This window comes from Cervus canadensis, chromosome 14 (assembly GCF_019320065.1).
Source record: "Cervus canadensis isolate Bull #8, Minnesota chromosome 14, ASM1932006v1, whole genome shotgun sequence".
NCBI lineage: Eukaryota > Metazoa > Chordata > Mammalia > Artiodactyla > Cervidae > Cervus > Cervus canadensis.
This window is the reverse complement of record NC_057399.1, coordinates 62566219-62588015: the sequence shown is the minus strand read 5'-3', so window position 1 is coordinate 62588015 and position 21797 is coordinate 62566219. Positions and strand designations below refer to the sequence as shown.

At 39.0% G+C, this 21797-nt stretch overlaps 1 protein-coding gene and 1 pseudogene across 3 annotated transcripts in view; both read left to right on the top strand.

The window, feature by feature from the left end:
- The window catches only part of MFSD14B (major facilitator superfamily domain containing 14B), a 122068-nt gene extending 112626 nt beyond the window's left edge, over positions 1 to 9442 (top strand). For all 3 annotated transcript variants that reach the window (XM_043486676.1, XM_043486675.1, XM_043486677.1), the window contains 4 exons: positions 3348 to 3460; positions 4937 to 5034; positions 6809 to 6951; positions 7667 to 9442. In XM_043486676.1, the coding sequence (XP_043342611.1) occupies positions 3348 to 3460; positions 4937 to 5034; positions 6809 to 6951; positions 7667 to 7918 (606 nt within the window). In that variant the 3' untranslated portion in view covers positions 7919 to 9442. The remainder of the gene's footprint in view (positions 1 to 3347; positions 3461 to 4936; positions 5035 to 6808; positions 6952 to 7666) is intronic.
- Positions 9443 to 17416: 7974 nt separating this feature from the next.
- On the top strand, positions 17417 to 18737 carry LOC122452971 (annotated as a pseudogene).
- The last annotated feature ends 3060 nt before the right edge of the window (positions 18738 to 21797 follow it).

Genomic DNA, 21797 nt, shown 5'->3' with positions numbered 1-21797 from the left:
AAATCTGTCACTGTTTGCACTTTTTCCCCTTTTATTTGCTGTGAAGTGATGGGACTGGATGGCTTCATCTTAGTTTTTTTAATGTTGAGTTTCAGGCCAACTTTTTCACTCTCATCAAGAGGCTCTTTAGTCCCTCTTTGCTTTCCTACCATTATAGTGGTATCATCTGCATATCTGAAGTTGTTGATATTTCTCCTAGCAGTCTTGATTCCAGCTTGTGATTCATCAAGCTCAGCATTTCTCATGATATACTTGGCATATAAATTAAATGAGCAGGGTGACAAGATACAGCCTTCATGTACTTCTTTCCCAATTTGGAACCAGTCAGTTGTTCCATGTCCGATTCTAAATTTGCTTCTTGACTTGCATACAGGTTTCTTGGGAGACAAGAAAGGTGATCTGGTATTCCCAACTCTTTAAGAATTTTCCACAGTTTGCTGTTTTCCACACAATCAAAGGCTTTAGAATAGTCAGTGAAGCAGAAGTAAATGTTTTTCTGGAAGTCCCTTGCTTTCTCTATAATCCATCAAGTATTGGCGATTTGATCTCTCATTCCTCTGCCTTTTCTGATCCCAGCTTGAACATCTAGAAGTTCTTGATTCATGTACTGCTGAAGCCTCACTTGAAGGATTTTAAGCATAACCTTGCAAGCATGTGAAATGAGTGCAATTGTATGGTAGTTTGAACATTATTCGACATTGCCCTTCTTTGGGATTGGAATGAAAATTGACCTTTTCCAGTCCTGTGGCCACTGCTCAGTTTTCCAAATTTGCTGATGTACTGAGACAAAGACTTCTTATCTCTCCTTGCTATTTTCTGCATCCAATTGGTTATATCTCTCCCTTTCTCCCTTGCCTTTCATTTCTCTCCTTTCCTCAGCTATTTGTAAAGCCCTCTCAGACAACCACTTTGCCTTCTTGCATTTCTTTTTCTTTTGAGATGGTTTTGGTCATTGACTCCTGCACGGTGTTACAAACCTCCATCCATAGTTCTGTAGTCACTCTATCAGATCTATTGAATCTATTCATTGTATAATCTTAAGGGATTTGATTCAGATCTTACCTGAATGGCTCAGTGGTTTTCCCTACTTTCTTCAGTTTAAGCCTGAATTTTACAATAAGGAGATGATGATCTGAGTCACAGCCCACTCCAGGTCTTGTTTTTGCTGAGTGTATAAAGTTTCTCCATCTTTGGCTACAAAGAATATAATCAGTCTGATTTCAATATTGACTCTTTGGTGAAATCCATGTGTAGAGCCATCCCTTAATTTGTTGGAAGAGGGTGTTTGCTATGACCAGTGTGTTCTTTTAGCAAAAGTCTGTTAGCTTTTGCCCTGCTTCATTTTGTACTCCCAAAGCCAAACTTGTCTGTTACTCCAGATATCTCTTGACTTCCTACTTTTGCATTCCCGTCCTCTGTAATGAAAAGGACATCTTTTTTTGGTGTTAGTTCTAGAAGGTCTTCTAAGTCTTCAGAGAAATGTTTGACTCCAGTTTCTTCAGCATTAGTGGTTGGGGCATAGACTTGGATTACTGTGATATTGGAATGGTTTGCCTTGAAAATGAACTGAGATCATTTTACTGTTTTTATGATTGCACCCAAGTACTGCATCTTGGATTCATTTGTTGACTATAAGGGCTACCCCATTTCTTCTAAGGGGTTCTTGCCCACAGTAGTAGATATAATGGTCATCTGAATTAAATTCACCCATTCCTGTCCATTTTAGTTTACTGATTCCTAAAATGTCGATGTTTACTGATTCCTAAAATGTCGATGTTCACTCTTCCATCTTGTGCTTGACTACGTCCAACTTGATTCATAAACATAACATTCCAGGTTCCTATGCAGTATTGTTCTTTACAGCATCAGACTTTTCTTTGATCACCAGATACATCCACAGCTAAGTGTCAGTCCTGTTTTGTCCAACCAACTTAATCCTTTTTGCAGCTATTCATAATTGCCCTCTGATCTTCCCCAGTAGCATATTGCATTCCTTCCAACTTGGGGGAGCTCATCTGCTGGTGTCATATCTTTTTGCCTTTTCATACTGCTCGTGAGGTTCTCCAGGCAAAAATACTGAAGGGGTTTGCCATTCCTTCCTCTAGTGGACCATGTTCTGTCAGAACTCTTCACTATGACCTATCCGTGTTGGGTGGCCCTGCAGGGCATGGCTTATAGCTTCACTGAGTTATGCAGGCCCCTTCACCACAAGGCTGGGATTCATGATGAGGCTATATGCTGTTTTAAAGCATGGTAGGCCATATGGAATGCTCTTCTGTGATAAGTCTGTCTGGAAGAGAAATGAGAATGCCACAAAATTGTTTTCCCAAAATACTAGAACTGATATACCTCATAGGAATACATTCTGATAAACGCCTTTTACTTTTTAACTGTATCAGTCAATGTAAATTATGTTAAACTTTCAAGTTGCTTATGATTTTGTTTTTTGTTTTTTAATATTAACTCTGGTTAGTTAGCCCAAATTCATCTTTTATCTTATCCCCTTTCAGTCTGTCTCACCTAATTTTTAGCAGAGTGGTGGCTCAGACAGTAAAGAATCTGCCTGCAGTGCAAGAGACCGAGTTCAATTCCTGGGTTAGGAAAGTCCCCTGGAGAAGGGAATGGCAACTCACTCTGGTATTCTTGCCTGAAGAATTCCACGGATAGAGGAGGCTGGCGGGCTATAGTCCATGGGGTTGCAAAGACTTGGACAGGACTGAGTGACTAACACATTTTATATTTGTTAAAATCATATTTGTATCAATCCAACTTTGTGAAACTGTTAACTCCCACCAATTGAACTACAAGGAGGTCAAAGCAGTCAATCCTAAAGGAAATCAACCCTGAATATTCATTGGAAGGAGTGAAGCTGAAACTCTAATACTTTGGCCACCTGATAACAAAGAGCCAACTCATTGTAAAAGACCCTGATGCTGGGAAACATTGAAGGCAGGAGGAGAATGGGGCAACAGAGGATGAGATGGTTCAATGGCATCACAGACTCAGTGGACATGAGTTTGAGCAAACTCCGGGATATAGTGGAGGACAGGGAAGTCTGATGTGCTGCAGTTCATGGGGTCGAAGAGTTAGTGACTGAACAACAAGAAGCAACACATAAACAGGATTCTTTGGGAGAAGGCTGGAGGCCCTGAGCCCAAGTCAGTTTGGGAAGTCCTTGAAGCTTCACTGCTTTTAGAGCTGCATCAGTTCTGTGTGATTTCCAAGGTCTCAGGTCAAGTGGGCTGCAATTAGAGGTTCTTGGTCACCATTAATGGGCTTTTTCACAGAGCTTGCATCAAATCTCTGTGCTTATATGATTTCTAATGATTATCCCCTTTGCTTTGCAGACGGTCTTTCTTACTAGCTTGATGAGAGCATTAGGGAATAAGAACACTGTTCTCCTTGGTTTAGGCTTCCAGATGTTCCAGCTAGCCTGGTATGGTTTTGGATCTCAAGCATGGTAAGTCTCTCCGATAGATTCTCATGACAGATTTATCTTTTAGAGGAGCTTCAATTAGCTGAGTGTTCATGCAAAAGAAGCAGGAGTTATTTTACTAGCATAGTGTATTCACAATTTCAAAAACTCTTTAGCCTTAGTTTGAGGAAGGGTACAGCTAGATAATTCCACTTTATTCAGACAGATTGCCTTCACCTCAGCAAGCTTTCAGTGAGATGTTACTTAACTAAATATATGTGTCTCTTTCTCCAACCCTCCAAAAGAAAGTTTTATGCCTAATTGTTAAACATATTTGTCAGTTTTTGGTGACAGCACGTATAGTCAAAAACAAAACAAGAAAACAAGGAAAAATGACTGATTATGGCAGGATTTACTGCTATAATTAGCTGAGTAACATTGGACAGTGACATAATCTTTATAATATAAAGTATGTGAGTTAGATGAACACTAAGATCTCCTCCAAAAGCTTCTGTACCCAGAGGCAGTCTTATTACTTCTAACAATTAGATTCCTGTTAATAGGAAAGCAAGTCAAATTAAGCCCTGTGGAATAAGAAAAAATGAAAAGAAGTGAGTGCTGTTTTTTTGTGTGGCAAGTTTCCTTATGTGCCTATTACCAAATACTATGGTTCATATCTTCATTTAAAATGTTTGACTTGGTCCTTATTTTACAACCAAATGATGAATGACACAGTTTAGAACTTGAAATGCTTTAGGTGGTTAGTGGTAGATTCTTCTTGTTCTTGGAAACCTTTATTTTAGTCCTATGAACTTTGTTTCAACAGCTGATTCTGTCGACCTAAAGGGTTTTTCCTTTTAAGTAAGGTTATTCTTGTCATCCCCAAGACAGTTTGGCCAAACAGGTTTCTAGCTCAGTTGGCACTGGACTTTGCTCACACTCACGCTTAATACTAACACACACATAAGTTCAAAGGAACATAGGCTCCTTTCACTGAGATGCAGGTCTAAAGGAAGCAGACTTGGAAGTCTGCAAGATGTCATCCTGAACTTCAGGCCTCCGTTTTTTTCTGTTGGTTGCACACAACACTTTATTGAGGGTGAAAACCTGAGCAGCCTAAGGGCAGTTTGGAGGTCAGCCTTTGAAAAGTACAAAGAGAAAAGTGGAAAATTGGTGAGAAAAAATGTGGATTTATAGAAACAAGAAATCCTTTTGAATTTCATTGAGCTTGCATTTAAAGATGGCAATAGAGAAACCAGGAAGAAAAACATATTTTGACAGGTAAGATAAAGAAATGAAGCTTTCCCAGCTCATGAAGTGATCAGTATTAGTATTAACAGTGTGCTGTGTAACTTTCTAGGTTTTTAAAAAAAAAAAAAAACAATTTTCAAAGAGGAAAAAAATAAATACAACTTAATGCAAGACAACGGAAAGCAATTTGTGCTTTTGCCACTTGTCCTCTGAACAGCACCGTCACTGGGGCTGGCCTGCCGCTGACCACAGCCTGACCTGTCATTGCAGGATGATGTGGGCAGCAGGGATTGTGGCCGCCGTTTCCAGCATTACGTTTCCAGCGGTCAGTACCCTCGTCTCTCAGAACGCAGAGTCAAATCAGCAAGGTGAGGCCACTGTCCCCCCACTGTTTCTTTCCCTCGGTGGGGATGTACCTGCCAGGAGCATGAGCATCTCGGAGCCTCTTTCCACGTCAGCATAGAAACAGGTTACAGCTGTGTGGTCCCTGCCGAGCAACCATACCTCTTTACATTGGCAAATAGGAAAATTCTCTTCTCCTTCCTGCTTTGATTTTATACTCCTTTTTGAAATCTGGACACAGCAAGTCAGAATACTTAGAAATACAACTATCTAATTTCTCTTTTCAGTTTTGACTCTTCTTTTATGTTACCATCAGAATTTACTAGACTATACTCATATTTTAACAAATATCTGTTAAATAATGATAGACTAGCTAGAAAAACCATGAGCCCTTTATTTAATCACTTATAATCACTGAAGTTTCTTTAATTTGGAATCACTTAAAGTCCATTATTTACTCAGCTTAGAAAATGATTCTTTGAGCAGATAAAGAGCAGATAAATCTGTGTAGTTCTTGATAATTGGATGCAGAGTGAGAGACAAAGTGAGATGATTATGTAGAGTAGCACTGTAAATGTCTAGACTCTTCATCCTTCTTGTGCCTCTGGCTTCCCTGTCAGATACTTCTTACTGCTAAAATTATTTTCCTTCTCCATCACTTAGTGGTTTACCTGACTATAGTCAGGAAATAGTGAATTTTGGAAGAAAAAAAATTTTATGTCTTAGAGATCTTTATAAAGTTTCAATTAAAAAAAACTAGATTGGAAAGGATAGTTTATTGGTTGCACTTATTTTTTTCACATTGGAAATTAGCCATTTTACTCATATCTACTTTTGTTTTTAAATTTTTTTTTTTTTTTACAACAGATCTGTGCTGGTTATCTATTTTAAATATAGCAGTATCATTTGAAGACCTCAAATCTGTGTGTTACCCTGGTTACGGTAACTTAGTTGACTGCATCCTTGAGAGGTGTGGTTGACGTAAAGGCATGAGCTATCTGTGAAGGATGGGCATTGCCTTGGCTCTTAGAGACTCTTATCTTTGTCTCTCACTGCATGAATTTGCTTTGGGTTTTTTTATGCTTACATGGTATTAATACAGATGTTTCTAAATGTCAATATATAAACTTATTAGAACACAGTATATTAGGTTGAATTATATTTGACCGTTTTTGACTTACAGAAACATCCATCTCATGATTCAGGCTAATTTTTTACCTGCCACATGAGACACCAGAGATACCTAGAAATTGACACTTCTGGGATTTTTCAGTACAGGTGTACTTCGAGTACAGCGATCACTGTGAGGAACAGAATCTGTCAGAAGGTGCTGGAAGCACACAGATTCAGGACCCCTATGGACTGACACTTGGGCAGGGATACAAGAGGCAAAGGACAGATTTTTATTGTAAAAGCACCATTAAATAAGCAGAAGAGGAAAATCTCAATCCACAAAAAAGTAGAAATTGCCTATAAATTGAGAGTATTAAAATTTTTCATTTTATCATTCCCTGTTTATAGGAAGATCTGTTGTTCAGGGGGAATTCAGCCTCAAAGGGATTTTAGAAACATCGGTGTCATTTCATATCCTTGTAGATCCTTAGGACAGATAGTGAGGACAGCATTATAAGGGCATAGAAAAGGACAAGGAAGCATTTGTACAATGAATGGATATCAGTATGATGGGTACTCAGTCCAGTTTAATCAGTATTTTATAGTTTGGAAGAAAGGGCTCTTAAGTCTCCAATCTTGAGATGCTTTTCTGAGAAGACTGGCTCCCTTCTCTTTGTTCTGACTTAGGAGTTGCCCAGGGTATCATAACTGGAATAAGAGGACTCTGTAATGGACTGGGACCAGCCTTGTATGGCTTCATATTCTACATGTTCCATGTGGAACTGACTGAGTTGGAACCAGAATTGATTTCTAACAATGCTGCCCTACAGGTAATTTGGTAATAAGACTAGTTTTTAACAGTTGTATCTGATGAGAGCAAAATCTTGTGACCTTAAATTTAGAAAGTGTTCTTAGTTTTATAATATTACTATTGTATTTGACAATAGTAAGTGTTGTGTTCATTGCTTCTTGGGACTAGGGAGGGATCATTTCAGTGATAATGTCTTATGTAAAATATTTGTCCTGCCTTTGTTCAGATTCTATTTTTACCTACATCATTTCTCTGGTCAAAATGCTATCCTCTGGTGAAACTCAGGCCAAATAAAAGATGAAATGACCTAAACTTCCAGCTACAAATTGAGCTAAAGTGCTCTTTCTACCTTTTACTTGCTGTTATTTCCCTCCTTCCAGTCTATGTTTAATATAGATTTCTGTACAAAACTGGAGTTAATGTTCTTACGTATACAGACTGCATGATCTCAGTTCTCAGGGCAAGATTAGAGATAAACAGCTGTTGCTTACATGTTTGGTTAAGCTGTCAGGAAGTGGTGCATAAAGCAGTGATTAATTGCCCTCCATTTTATTCCAGACACCAGACTTTGTTAGAATTTGCCATGATAGTTAATGAACATTTGCTAATGAGAAAATAACTCACTTTTCAATGGTGTGGTTTTTATTTTTTTATTTTTTTGGTTTATCCAGTACTAATTTCACTTTGAAAGGCTAACCAAATTCTTCATCTTCATTTGCTTCCACACCCACCAGGGAGCTGTCATCCCAGGCCCGCCATTTTTGTTTGGGGCGTGTATAGTTTTTATGTCTTTCCTGGTTGCTGTATTCATCCCTGAGTACAGTAAAGGCAGTGGAATTCAAAAACACAGCAGCAGTATCAGTGGCAGCCTGGCCAACACTCCAGAACGGGGCAGTGATGAGGACATTGAGCCACTGCTTCAGGACAGCAGCATCTGGGAGCTTTCTTCCCTTGAAGAGCCTGGGCATCAGTGCACTGAGCTGTAAATTCTGCAGAAAGGATTCTGTGGACGCCACCTCTGAGAGTCATGGGGGAGCCACACCACATGGAGACTTCATGGTGCTGGAGGGGAGATACTAGTGGCATCCTTCAGGGCTGAGTTTGAGAAGTAACCACCTCTATCCCTCCGTCTTCCTCCCCTTCCTCCTCCTGTTCCTTTTCCACCATTCTTTTCCTTTTCCTTCCATTATACGTTAGAACTAATTAAGATTTGAAATGTTATACTTTCCTGCAAATAATATGCAACTCTCAAAGTTCTCTGGGATCCACATTCAGAGACTCAAATAGAAGAAGTCACCTGTGGTAGAAATGATGGCTTTCCTTTAATAATGTCAGTGTAGGAGTGATCATGTCCTTTTCAAAAGGTGCAGGATTCTAATACAACTGCTGTCTCTGACAAAATTTAAGATAAAAAATCCCATATTTTCTCCTCTTCCGTTCCTCTGAACTGTGTGCATTTATCCCATAGCTGTTTATAAGAGGCTGCTTCAGGAGTCACTCAGTCAGGGATCTGTTGCCTTTGTTCTAAGATCAGCAAAAATCTAGTCTTATCTCCTTTCCTTCTCTGCTTCCTATTCTTGGCTAGAATGAAATTCAGCATATATACCTCTGGATAGTAACAATATTGATTAGTATTATTTAATACCTTTACCGGAGGAAGGAAAAATTTTTAATAAATCTAAATCATGAAGAACTAGCAGTTCAGACTCCTGGACCTGATGTCTTGGTTAGATCCATGGTTATTTTACAGAAGAAAAACATACATCAAGCATTCTGGTGGCAACATAGAAATTGGAGGGTGCTTGTAAGAACGTTTTCAACAATGTAAACATTCCTAAGTGAAAATGAGAGTTAGCAACTGGATACCAGTCTAGTTTATATCCCAGTTTAGACTCATGTCATGTTTTATTACTATTTACTCCCACCCACATATCCTGTGTCCTGCTTTTCGGTGTTTCTCATTCATCACATCCCCACCTTAATTGTTTTATGGAGGCATTTGTTTTCAGCCTTTGTTTTCATCTGTTATCTGCCTTTTGAATCTCATAGGAATATGCACAGCAGATCCCTTTCTAAAATATGGGTTTAAGAAGCTCAGTTTCACAAGTGTCTTGCTAATTTTTCAAGATGTTTTATGGACAAAGAAAACTTTAGATTTATGTGTGTTTTGCTGCACGAGTAAGTGGAGCATTAACTAGGGCCCAACTTTAACGTAGCACTCCTCTGAAAGTTTTGTAGGTATGAAATATATGTAGCTATATCATAAAGTTTTAATTTTTTTGATGGGGTGCTGTGTAAATCTTGTATTTATAAATATAATGAAAGTATTGACAGAAAAAATATATATACAACTTTTATAAAGGATTGTGTACTGACTGAATACATTTAAAAGAAAATATATTTTGAAACCTGTTCTGCTATGAACAAAGATAACATATCTTTTTTTACTATGCTGTTGGTTTTTAAGTTAAGCTTCTTAATGCATAATAAATTTGCAATGGATACTTTTATGTCTTTTGTATTTCTTTAAAGCAAATGGTACCATTGATCTTTAGGTTCTCCTTTGGGTGACTTTCAGCTAAAATAAGTTTTTAGTCCTTAAGCTAATGCAAAACATATGTGTATTTTCAAAATTAGTTTCATTTCAAAATCTTCAAAGTGAGTTCACAACTTTTTAAAAATTTTTTAAAAAGCAGGGATACCAAACAGTTACTTATACACCCATGTTTATTAGCAGCATTATTCACAGTAGCCAAAAGGTGGAAGAACTCAAGTGTCCATTGTTGTGTGAGTGGATAAAGAAAATATGGTATATACACAAATGAATATTATTCAGCCTTTAAAAGGATTGTAACACATGTTACAACATGGATGAACCTTGAAGATGTTATGCTAAGTGAAATAAGCAGGACTCATATTTTTGTCACAAAAGGACAAATACTGTATGATTCCACTTATATGAAATATCTAGTCAAATTCACATAGAAAGTAGAATAGTGGTTGCCAGGACTTGGGGGAAACGGAAGTGGGAAGTTATGGATAGAGTTTCAGTTTTGGGCTTTCCATGTGGCTCCGTGGTAAAGAATCTGTCTGCAATTCAGGAGATTCAGGAACTATGGGTTTGATCCCTGGGTCGGGCAGATCTCCTGGGGAAGGAAATGGCAACCCACTCCAGTATTCTTGGCTGGAAAATCCCATGGACAGAGGAGCCTAGTGGGCTACAGTCCCATGGAGTTGCAGAGATTTGCAAGAAAAGTTCTGGAGATGGATGGTGAGGCTGGTTGCACAACAATGAGTAAATGTACTCAATGCCATTGAACTAACCTAAAAATGGTTAAAATTATCCATTTAATTAGGTATATCTTGTCACAATTTTTTTTAAACTTAGGTAGATTTTTTATATTGAGATACAAGTCACCATTTTAACTATTCCACAGTGTACAATTCAGTGATGTTTAGTTTATTCACAAAATTGTACAACTATTAGCATCAATTCTAGAACATTTCCATCATCCCAAAAGATAGACCCCATCACCATTAGCAATCACTACCAATTTCCCCATCCCCATCCCCTGGAAACCAGTAATATACTTTCTCTGTAGATTTGCCTATTTTGAATATTTCATATAAATGGAATCATACAGTATGTGACATTTTGTGTCTGGCTTCTTTCAAATAGCATGTTTTCAAGGTTCATCCATGTTGTATCATGTGTCAAATCTTATTCCTTTTTAAGGGTGAATATTCTATATTGTACATATACAAAATGCACAAAATGGAATTTTCCTTTATTCACTTATCAATTGATAATATCATTTGGTATTTGGATGGTTTTCACTTTTAGGTTAATATGAATATTAACCTGTTGTGAACATTCTTGTCCATGTTTTTTGGTGAGCATGTCCTCTTAGGTATATAATAGAATTGCTGGGTCACGTAGTACTGTTTAACCATTTGAGGAACTGACAGCAGCTCCTCATTTTATCGTCCTATCTGTAATTTAGGAGAGCTTCACTTCTGTGTGTCTTTGCCAATACTTGTTAATTTCCGTTTTGTTGCCTGTTGTTTGTAGACATCCTAGTGGGTTTAGAGTGGTATCTTATGGTTTTGATTTGCATTTCCATAATGACTAATCGTATAGAGCATCTTTTTGTATCCTTATTTGCCATTTATATATACTTTTTTTTTTTTTAAGAAATGTCTATGCAAATCCTTTGCCTATTTTTGAATCAGGATGACTGTTCTATTATTGAGTTGTAAGAGTTCTTTATAAATTCTGGACACAGTACTCTTGATCAAATGTATAATTTGCAAATTTCTGCCATTCTGTGGGCTCTCTTTTCACTTTCGTGATTGTGTCTTGATGCACAAAAGTTTTAGTGTTAATGAAGTCCAGTTTATCAGTTTTTTGTTTTTTTTTTTGGTGCTTTGTTTGGTGTCCTATCTAAGCATTTAGTATCAAGTCCAAAGTTATGAATTAACAATATGTTTTCTTCTTCTAAAAGTTTTATAGTTGCACTTTCACATTCAGTTCTTTGGCCTTTCTTGAACTTTTGTATGTGGTGTGAGGTAAGATTTCAGTGTCATTCTTTTTTGCATGTGAGTATTTAGTGACTGAGCATCATATTCTTTCCCCACTGAATTGTCTTGGCACCCCCTATTGAAAATTCAGTGAACAATGATGTATGGGTCTATTTTTGAGCTTTCTCGTCTGTTGGTCTATTTTTCTATCCTAATGGCAGTAGCACACAGTTTTGATTACTGTAGCTTTATCATATTGAGTTTTTAGATCAGAATGTATGAGTTCTCCAACTTTGTTCTTTTTAAAGGTTTATTGACTAGTCATTGTCCCTTGGAATTCCTCACGAATTTTAAGACCAGCTTTTCCATTTCAGGGAGGGGACGGCAGGGGAAGGTAGTTGGTATTGAAAGAGTTAATTCTTAGGTTCGTTGATAAGAAGTCTGGGGGTCCCCAGGAGGAGAAAAGGACAAACTTTTTTCTACATTCCTTCATGTTAGTCACATAAAACATTTTTTTGTTTAAGCCCAGAGCTGATGATTATACAACAAAACAATTCATCTTGCTCTCAGATAAGTTTTTCCTTAAACTCTGTACCAATGATTATATAACAACAAGGTGTCTTGCTTGAGGACATGTTTCTCTTAAGAACCTTCTGACTAATCCTGCCATCTTAAAATGTAAATTGTGGGAGTGGGTCTGGTAGGACCTTTACAAACTTGAGACATTCTTTTGATTTATTGTTAATAACCAATTGAAAAAGTATATAGCTCTCTTGCTAACACTAGTGAGGGGCATTCTCCATCCCCTTTCTGATGTCTGTGTCAGAAGCTTTCTGCTCTTTTTCACTGTAGTAGAACTTTTGCACACAAAAGCTCTGAGTAATCAAGCCTGGAAGCTAAATCTTTGGAGATCACCACCATAAACTATCAGCGTCTTGCTAAGGATTGCACTGAACTTATAGGTCATTTTGGGTGTAGTAAGAGACATTACTTTGCCAACAAAGGTCCATCTCGTCAAGGCTATGGTTTTTCCAGTGGTCATGTATGGATGTGAGAGTTGGACTGTGAGGAAAGCTGAGCACCGAAAAATTGATACTTTTGAACTATGGTGTTGGAGAAGACTCTTGAGAGTCCCTTGGACTGCAAGGAGATCCAACCAGTCCGTCCTAAAGGAGATCAGTCCTGGGTGTTCATTGGAAGGACTGATGCTGAAGTTGAAACTCCAATACTTTGGCCACCTCATGTGAAGAGTTGACTCATTGGAAAAGACCCTGATGCTGGGAGGGATTGGGGGCAGGAGGAGAAGGGGACGACAGAGGATGAGATGGCTGAATGGCATCACCGACTCGATGGGCATGAGTTTGAGTAAACTCCAGGTGTTGGTGATGGACAGGGAGGCCTGGCGTGCTGCGATTCATGGGGTCGCAAAGAGTCGGACACGACTGAGCGACTGAACTGAAATGAACTGAACTGAACTGAAGACGATAATCTTAATAACTTAAGCCTTTTCTACCCATGAATATGGGGTGTCTTTACATTTAATTTCACTCTTAGACTATTCATTTCTCATGTATAAAATACATCTGATTTTTGTGTGTTGATTGTGTAACCTGAAACTTTGTTGAATTCATTGGCTCTAGTTCGTTTTGTTTTGTGTGTGTGTGTGTGTGTTACTCTTAAGAATTTTCTGTCTTAAGGATCATGTCATCTCCAGGTAGATAGTTTTCCTTTCCAGTTTGGATGTCTTTTATTTATTTTTCTTGCCTGATTTTCTGACTAGAACTTCCAGTATATCTTTGCTTTCTGTCTTCTTATCTTAGGAGGAAAGCTTTCAGCTCTTCACCTTTGAGTATATTAGTTACAGATTTTTCATAGACAACCTTTATCATGTTGTGGGATGTTCCCCTTTGTTGTGTGGAGTTTTTGTTTGTTTGTTATTTGTTTAGTTTTGTTTTATCATAAAAAGATGTTGGATTCTGTCAAATGTTTTTTTCTTCATTGAGATGATTGTGGTATTTTATTCTTCATTCTATTATTGTAGTGTATTACATTGGTTGGTTTTCATATGTCAGTCCACTCTTGAATTACTGGGATAATTCCCACTTGGTCATGTTGCATAATCTCTTTATCATGTTGCTGGATACAGTGTACATTTTTTACTTCTTAAAGATTTTTTCATCTTTATTCATAAAGAATATTGGACTTTTCTAATGATGTCTTTCCAGCTTTGATAATGCTGTTCTCATAGAAAATGTTTCCTTCTCTTCTATTTTTGAAAGAGTTTAAAAAGAATTAGTGTTGATACTACATTAAACATTTGATAGAACACTACAGTATTAGGTTATTCCACACCAGGTATTTGAACAGAGAATATAATATAAGGAATAGTTAACTATACTGTTAACTAGGCAACCAAAAGAGTGAAATGAGAACTCTAAGGCAGTGGATAGTGGCTCTCAAATTTAGATATGTGTCAAGGTCAGCTGGAGTGCTTGTTAAACAGATTTCTGCTCACACCATCTGAGTCACTGACTCAGTAGGTTGGATGGTGCTAGGAAATCTGCATTTCTAACTGGTTCCCAAGACATGCTGATGTTGCTGATTCTAGGACCACAGTCTGAGAACCATGTATCATGGGAGTAAAAACTATAGTTTATATAGGATGAGGGAACAAAGGGAACAAATTCAAATTATTAAAATCTTAGGGAAGGTTCTCCATGTGGTTGGGTCTCAGACTTCTTCAAAGAATGACTGATGGTGTTTCTAGGCCTGGAAGTAAGGTGTGTTGGGATGGTGTATGGAGGTGATATAGTGTACCCAGGGTTCTGCCCATGATGGGAAAACTGCAAACTGGATTCAACTGCTGCTATGGGAAGGAACTACCTTTGTCAGGGTAAAGACATTTTTGGAATGAAGCTATGAAAAATGAGAAGACAGAACGAGTCAGTCAGTCCCTCTTCCTCTTCAGTTTGCAGCTCCCTTCTAGCACCCTTCATTGATAGAGCTAACATATGAGCTGACAAAAACAGGATGGGCATGCCAACTGAATGGCATGTTGGAACTGAAAGACAATAACTGAATCACCGGTGGCTACTACTGGTGTGAGCTCCTGTGTGGCCACCAACAAACTCCGTTCTTCTATTTAATGAAATATAACTCTCTTATTTGCAAGTGATGCGTCCGCCCTCTCCACAAAATTAGGAGGCACAAAATCTTAGTAGTCAGTTATCTGTCACTGGACTTAATCCCCAAACAGTCATAGTCCCATTTGAAAATTCTCTTACCAAAAGGTATAATTAACCTGCAATAAAACTTGTATAAAATCAGAAGAGAAGAAAATGCTAACTCTACATGTACACACCAGCAAAAGGAAGGAGATGATAGTCACCTGCTCTGTCCTCTTCTGTGACTGGTCACGTGACCTTCAGTTCAGGTCAGTCGCTTAGTCATGTCTGACTCTTTGCAATCCCATGGACTGCAGCACACCAGACTTCCCTGTCCATCACCAATTCCCAGAGCTTGCTCAAACTCATGTCCATCGAGTCACTGATGCCATCCAACCATCTCATCCTCTGTCATCCCCTTCTCCTCCTGCCCTCAATCTTTCCCAGTATCAGGGGCTTTTCCAATGAGTCAGTTCTTTTCATCAGGTGGCCAAAGTATTGGAGACAAATGAGTTGTGCTGCCAATGAATATTCAGGACTGATCTCCTTTAGGATGGACTGGTTGGATCTCCTTGCAGTCCAAGGGACTCTCAAGAGTCTTCTCTAACACCACAGTTCAAAAGCATCAATTTAGGTGCTCAGCTTTCATTATGGTTCAGCTCACATCCATAGCTTTGACTAGATGGACGTTTGTTGGCAAAGTAACGTCTCTGCTTTTTAATATGCTGTCTAGGTTAGTCATAGCTTTTCTTCCAAGGAGCAAGCGTCTTAATTTCATGGCTGCAGTCACCATCTGCAGTGATTTTGGAGCCCAAGAAAATGAAATCTGTCACTGTTTCCATTGTTTCCCTATCTATTTGCCATGAAGTGATGGGACGAGATGCCATGATCTTTGTTTTTTGAATGTTATGTTTTAAGTCAACTTTTTCACTGTCCTCTTTCACCTTCATCAAGAGACTCTTCGCTTTCTGCCATGAGAGTGGTGTCATCTGCATATCTGAGGTTGTTGATATTTCTCCCAGCAATCTTGTTTCTAGCTTGTGCTTCATCCAGCCTGGCATTTTGCTGATGTACTCTGCATATAAGTTAAATAAGCAAGGTAACAATATACAGCCTCAATGTACTCCTTGCCTCAATGTACTTCTTTCCCAATTTTGAACCAGTCCCTTGTTCCATGTCCGGTTCTAACTGTTGCTTCTTGACCTGCATACAGATTTCTCAGGAGGCAGGTAAGATGGTCTGGTAGTCCCACCTCTTTAAGAATTTCCTACAGTTTGTTGTGATCCACTCAGTCAAAGGTTTTGGCATAGTGAATGATGCAGAAGTAGATATTTTTCTGGAATTGGCTAATATCTAAAACTTCTGCTTCTACCCATTCCATTTCCTTGACCTTCAATAGACCTTCAGCTTGTTGGGGTTTTCTGACAGGTGACCAAGATCTAAATTACTAATGGATCTGCACCCTCAGTAGTTGTACCATCATCATCATTATTATTATTATTGGTACCTGTAATTTTTCAGTAATCTTGCTACTAGGCATGCAGTACTAAGAAATAGCTCAGAGAATCCCTGGAGTTCTGGACATAGCTGTCCTTTCCCCTCACTGGCAGCACAACCCATTTGCCTCCTGGCCTCCGTGGCATGAGGAGGCCAAGCAGGAGTCTCATATTCCAGTGCAATGAAACCGTAGATGTGTCACCTCACAGCAGCATTATCCACTTCTCTCTGACTGGCATCTCTCAGAATTGCAAAGAGGGTTAATGTTCTTAGGTGTGATGGAAAGAGAAGCCCCTTCACTTCCTCCCTTGCGTCTTAATTTCTTATATTCTGGCTCTGAGAGTTTGCTATATCATTTCCCATGCAAAGCTGTGGAGCTTGGATTTTATTCCTTTTAGCTTTTTTCTTTCTCAGTTCTATGATTAAGTCAGAGGGAATGACCATCTTGGCTAGGTCTCCCTGTCTCTTTCTAGCTTGCTTGTGTTTGAAAACCTTTCCTCCTTTCTTTTTATTTTTAATGCTTATGTGTTTGCCTGATCCTCCTTGATGTTGAGCCCAGAAATCTTCTATCTCACTCTTATTACCAGAGCAGCTCCACTGGGATGGCCTGAGCTGTGAGGTTCTCTGCAGTGACTCTCACATGGCTTATGTGTCAGCTAAGAATAACTGTGCATGTTTATCTTTGGGATACTAAAATACATGGGTTTCTAATACTGGTTGTTATCATTTTAGTTCCAATAACTTGATTTTATATTTTGGTCATTTGGGCTAAGAAGAATAAAAAGGATAAAACATTTTCTAAAATTTTAAAAAGGAGCATAACTTGTAAAAATGTTATGAACAACCCCATGAGATTTGAGGGGCAGAGGTGAGGTGACATGGAGATTATTAGTCTGTTCATACTTAAGTATGAATTGATATTTTCTTTTCAACTCTGCCTGGGATTAGCTTCATTAAGTTGAATCATTTATAATGCTCAAGAACATGAACAGGTAAAGATAAATGTATTACAAAATATTAAGATGCATTTGATGTATTGGGGTACTTCAGTATGTTAGCTATCTGGGGATTTTTTTTTATGGGTTATGTGTGTATATCTGCTTTAATGGTCATCACAGCCATTTTTAAAAAGCTGTTACTTGTCTTGGAAAGAGGGTAATAATGATTAGAGTCACTGTGTTCTAAAATATGACCACTAGATGACAGTGGTTAGACAGTGGTTTTCAAGGTTAGGCCTAATGCAGAGCATTGCATGATTCTATTAGAACTTTCACTTTAAAAAAAAGAAAGAATTTTGTGACAATGGGCATTTTTAAATATCTGCATACCAAAATTCTTGTGCAGTACATAAAAAGAGGAGTAAAAGAGAAGAGTGGTAAGAGCATAAAAAGTACATTCATTATTTTCTGGCCGTAGTAATTTTAGAAGACAGCATTGTCCTCTTCTGTCATGTAAGAGTACTTGAGTCTTCCTTGTTCTACTCTGACTTTTCTATCTGTGTGACAAGCTGCCAAAATTTCACTTAGGGAAGTTCTAAGTCTCGCCAATTGCTATTTTCAAACTTGAGAGTTTAGGGTATCAGCAAAGATAATTGTGAATTTTCTGTTGTATGGCTGTTGCTTTGTAATTATATAAAAAATTATATAATTTAACTATATTAAAAATTATATATTTAATTATATTTAAAAAGCCTTTGTCTAAATAGACTTAAAATCTACTTTCCTGCAGTTAAAAACACAAGAAATATTCTTTCCCTCAGAGTTTTTAAGAGACCAAAATTCACTTGAAAAGATGATGATTGGGGCCTGGTCCCAGCTTACTGGTGGCAGTCTTCACTAAGATGATCGTGGCAGCTCATCAGGTAATAGAGCCCAAAGGTGGTCTCGGGACGCTGTCCAAAGTCGGCAGCAGACACCAGAGCCTGTGAGGCACGTCATTCAGCTTCCTCTGGTATATGCTGATGGCAGAACTCTTCCACTATGTACCTCAAGTTTGCCTAAGAAGATACACGCAGGAACCTTCTTCAGAATCGCTGCACCATTAATAAACAAAAGAAAGGAATATTCAGAAAGGAGAATTGTAGGTTATTCTATTCAGGCAATGTATGATGGAATGGAGAATTACAAGCATTTTGTTTTTTGGTGCAAAAAATCAGATATAATGTCAAGGAGATCTGAATACTGCAAAACACGATTAGAAATTGGATTTCCACCTGTACTGAAGTGCAGTACACCAGTAGTAACCGTAGTGAAACCACACTTGGTGAAGGTATCCTGTGCTGATGGGAAGCTCTTCATTTGGAGACTATTTGGCAAGTTCACCCAGGTCTTCCTGGCTACCCAATAACTTGTACTTTGGATTTTTCAATTTCTTTTGAATTTTGCTCACTTCTACACTCTCAGCTTGCCACAGTGTTTTTCAGTGAAGTTGTAAAGCAGATGGTGGCTGTCTTTGAAAGCAGCACATGTAAGCTGTATGTTCCAGAAACAAACATACCTCGGGAATTGATACTTCATCATTCTAGTGGTCATGTATGGATGTGAGAGTTGGACTACAAAGAAAGCTGAGCGCCAAAGAATTGATGCCTTTGAACTGTGGTGTTGGAGAAGACTCTTGAGAGTCCCTTGGACTGCAAGGAGATCCAACCAGTCCATCCTAAAGGAGATCAGTCCTGGGTGTTCATTGGAAGGACTGATGCTGAAGTTGAAACTCCAATACTTTGGCCACCTGATGCGAAGAGTTGACTCATTGGAAAAGCCCCTGATACTGGGAAAGATTGAGGGCAGATGGAGAATGGGATGACAGAGGATGAGATGGTTGGATGGCATCACCGACTCGATGGACATAGGTTTGGGTGGACTCCAAGAGTTGGTGATGGACAGTGAGGCCTGGTGTGCTGCAGTTCATGGGGTCGCAAAGAGTCGGACAAGACTGAGCGACTAAACTGAACTGAAGTTCATCACATGTAAAGAAAAAATGAAATGGTCACCTACTTGTATCTAGTTTATTCACTTTTAGGAAGTGCTTTCATCATTTGCTTTCAGAAACCCAGCTTTGATTATAAGCCCATAACATTGAAATTTTACACTTGGAATATGGAACCACATGTACATAGAATTCAATCAAGCATAATTCAGAGAAGTGTGTATGTTAGCATATTTACAATAATAAGATGTCATCACTGTTGCTAGAATACTGACATCACTCTTTTGAGCAGAAGTTGAAACTGTAAATGTAAACCTTCTGTCACCTCACCTGAAAGAGGTTGGCTGAGATACTCACGCAGTGTGTACTGTGTTAACCATGTCACGTTTAAGTTATTAATTTCAGACTACTTATAATTTATTGCCTTAGGGCCTGCCTCATGGCTTAGGATATTTGAGTAATAATCAGATATTTAAAGTAAAAACTGACTTAAAAATACTGTTAATGAAGTTTTCCTGGCACTTTTATTTTTTAAATTGTCCCTATGGGTAGTAGTAGATAATTCAGTATTATACTGAGGTTAACTTCCAGATAAACAACAATTGTATTTTTTCTTTTGGTGAGTGATCCAGAGGGTTTTTTTGTTCCAGAGTTTTAAGCTAATTTTCTCATAGTTTGCAACCCTGATACTCTGACTGCTGTGTCAGTAATGCTGAATTTGTGTCAGATTTTGTCTACAGCAGTGGGCGTTAGATCAAGATAAGTTGGTTGATATGTCTGCAGCACCATGCATCCTTATTTTCTATTTATTATGTGTATTCACTTTCAATAATGTATTTCAAACTGTTATTTTTATAAACAATCAACGTAAGGACTGAAGTGGTAACTTAAGTTAATTTGTTTATTTTTTGTACAGTTAAAAAAAAAAAGATGAGGGGGAACAGACGGTGGAGGAGTAGGTGACAGTGGGATACATCTCTCTCCATGGATACATCAGGAATACACCTTCAGACACAGAAGTGCATACAGAACACCAGCTGAGAGTGTACAGGAAGACCTGACCAGTGGAAAAGCATATATAGAACCACGCAAAACTCAGTAGGATGAAGGAACTAGGGGGGAAAACAGGAGTATTAGTAGGCGTGGACATATCCTTGGCAGGTGGGGGAATAGCAGCAGGGGTCCGATCCCCACAGCAGGGCAATTGTCTGAGTCAGAGGATATATGAAATTGACAGTGACATTTAGAGTTGGACAAATGTGGTTTATACAATGAAAATCTATTGTTATAATTGATAAGCAACACAATTCAGGAAAGCTAACATTTCCTATTTTGCTTTGGAGAGAGTCTTGAGGTTTACAAAGATGGAGGTTTCAGGAATTGCTAGCTAGGATGACCAATGATAACATTTTTAAAGTCCTGGAAAAGAAAATTCCTGAAAAGTAGATGAATTTGGATGACCTGTAACTTTGGTCTTTACACTAACAGGCGACCCGAACGCACCGTACATGGAGAGAGCATGGCCATACAGGGACACCCAGCGGCCGCCAACACGACCGGCTGCCTTGCCGTCGGTTCCCAACCCTTAGAAAAGCAAATTCATGCCTTCAAAAATATTTTGGGTGCTTTATATATATCATATATAAGTATGTATGAGCTTGCCTTGTGGCTCAGATGGTGAAGCGTCTGCTTGCAATGCAGGAGACCCGGGTTTGATCCCTGAGTTGGGAAGATTCCCTGGAGGAGGGCATGGCCACCTACTCCAGCATTCTCACCTGGAGAATCCCCATGGACAGAGGAGCCTGGAGGGCTACAGTCCACGTGGTCACAAAGAGTCAGGCACGTCGCAGCGACTAAGCCAAGCACAGCGCAAGCTTTACATAGAGGATGGATAAACAACAAAGTCCTACTGCACAGCAAGGGACTGCATTTCATACCCTGTGATAAGCCTTATGGAAAAGAATACAAATAAAAGGCATATGTGTGTGTATATATATGTACATATAGCAATCACTTTTCTGTACAGAAGTAATTAACACAACACCATAAACGAACTCTGAAAAGTGAAAGTGTTACTCGTTCAGTCATGGCTGACTCTTTGGGATCCCATGGACTATAGCCTGCCAGGCTCCACTGTTTCATGGGATTTTTCAGACTAGAATACTGGAGTGGGTTGCCGTTTCTTTCTCCAGGGGATCTTCCGAACCCAGGGATTGAACCAGGGTCTCCTGCATTGCAGGCAGAGTCTTCACTGTCTGAATTGTACTCATTATTATACTACTTCAGTTTTAAAAAATCAAATTAAAAAAAAAAGGACAGGTTGGCCAGGTTAAGATATTATAAGGAAGCAATGTTCAAGCAGAGGTCTCAGGAGGAAGAAAGAGCCACGCTTGCCAAATATGGGCACAGGGGTCCACATAAATGAAGAGCAGGTTTACATGTCAAGTTAAGGTTCTGAGCAGGAGCCACATTTGGTGGCCACAAGCCCTCCAGGAGACGGCTTTGGTCTGGAAGGAAAGGCAGATGAGCAGGCAGAAAGGCTCAGGGCAAGGCCATGCGCAGCCTGGCAAGGTGGGGGCAGAAGATGGGTTTCATTTGAACTGTCAGTCAGGGAAGGACGTTAGAGGGGTGACAGGGGGATCTGACTCTCTGGTTCAGCATGGAGACCGGACCCTGCCGCTCTGTGCGGGTGAGGAGCAGAGGTCTGGCTGGTGTGAGGGGAGACGCCAACCCAGGTCAGGACACAGTGCAAGGCGTG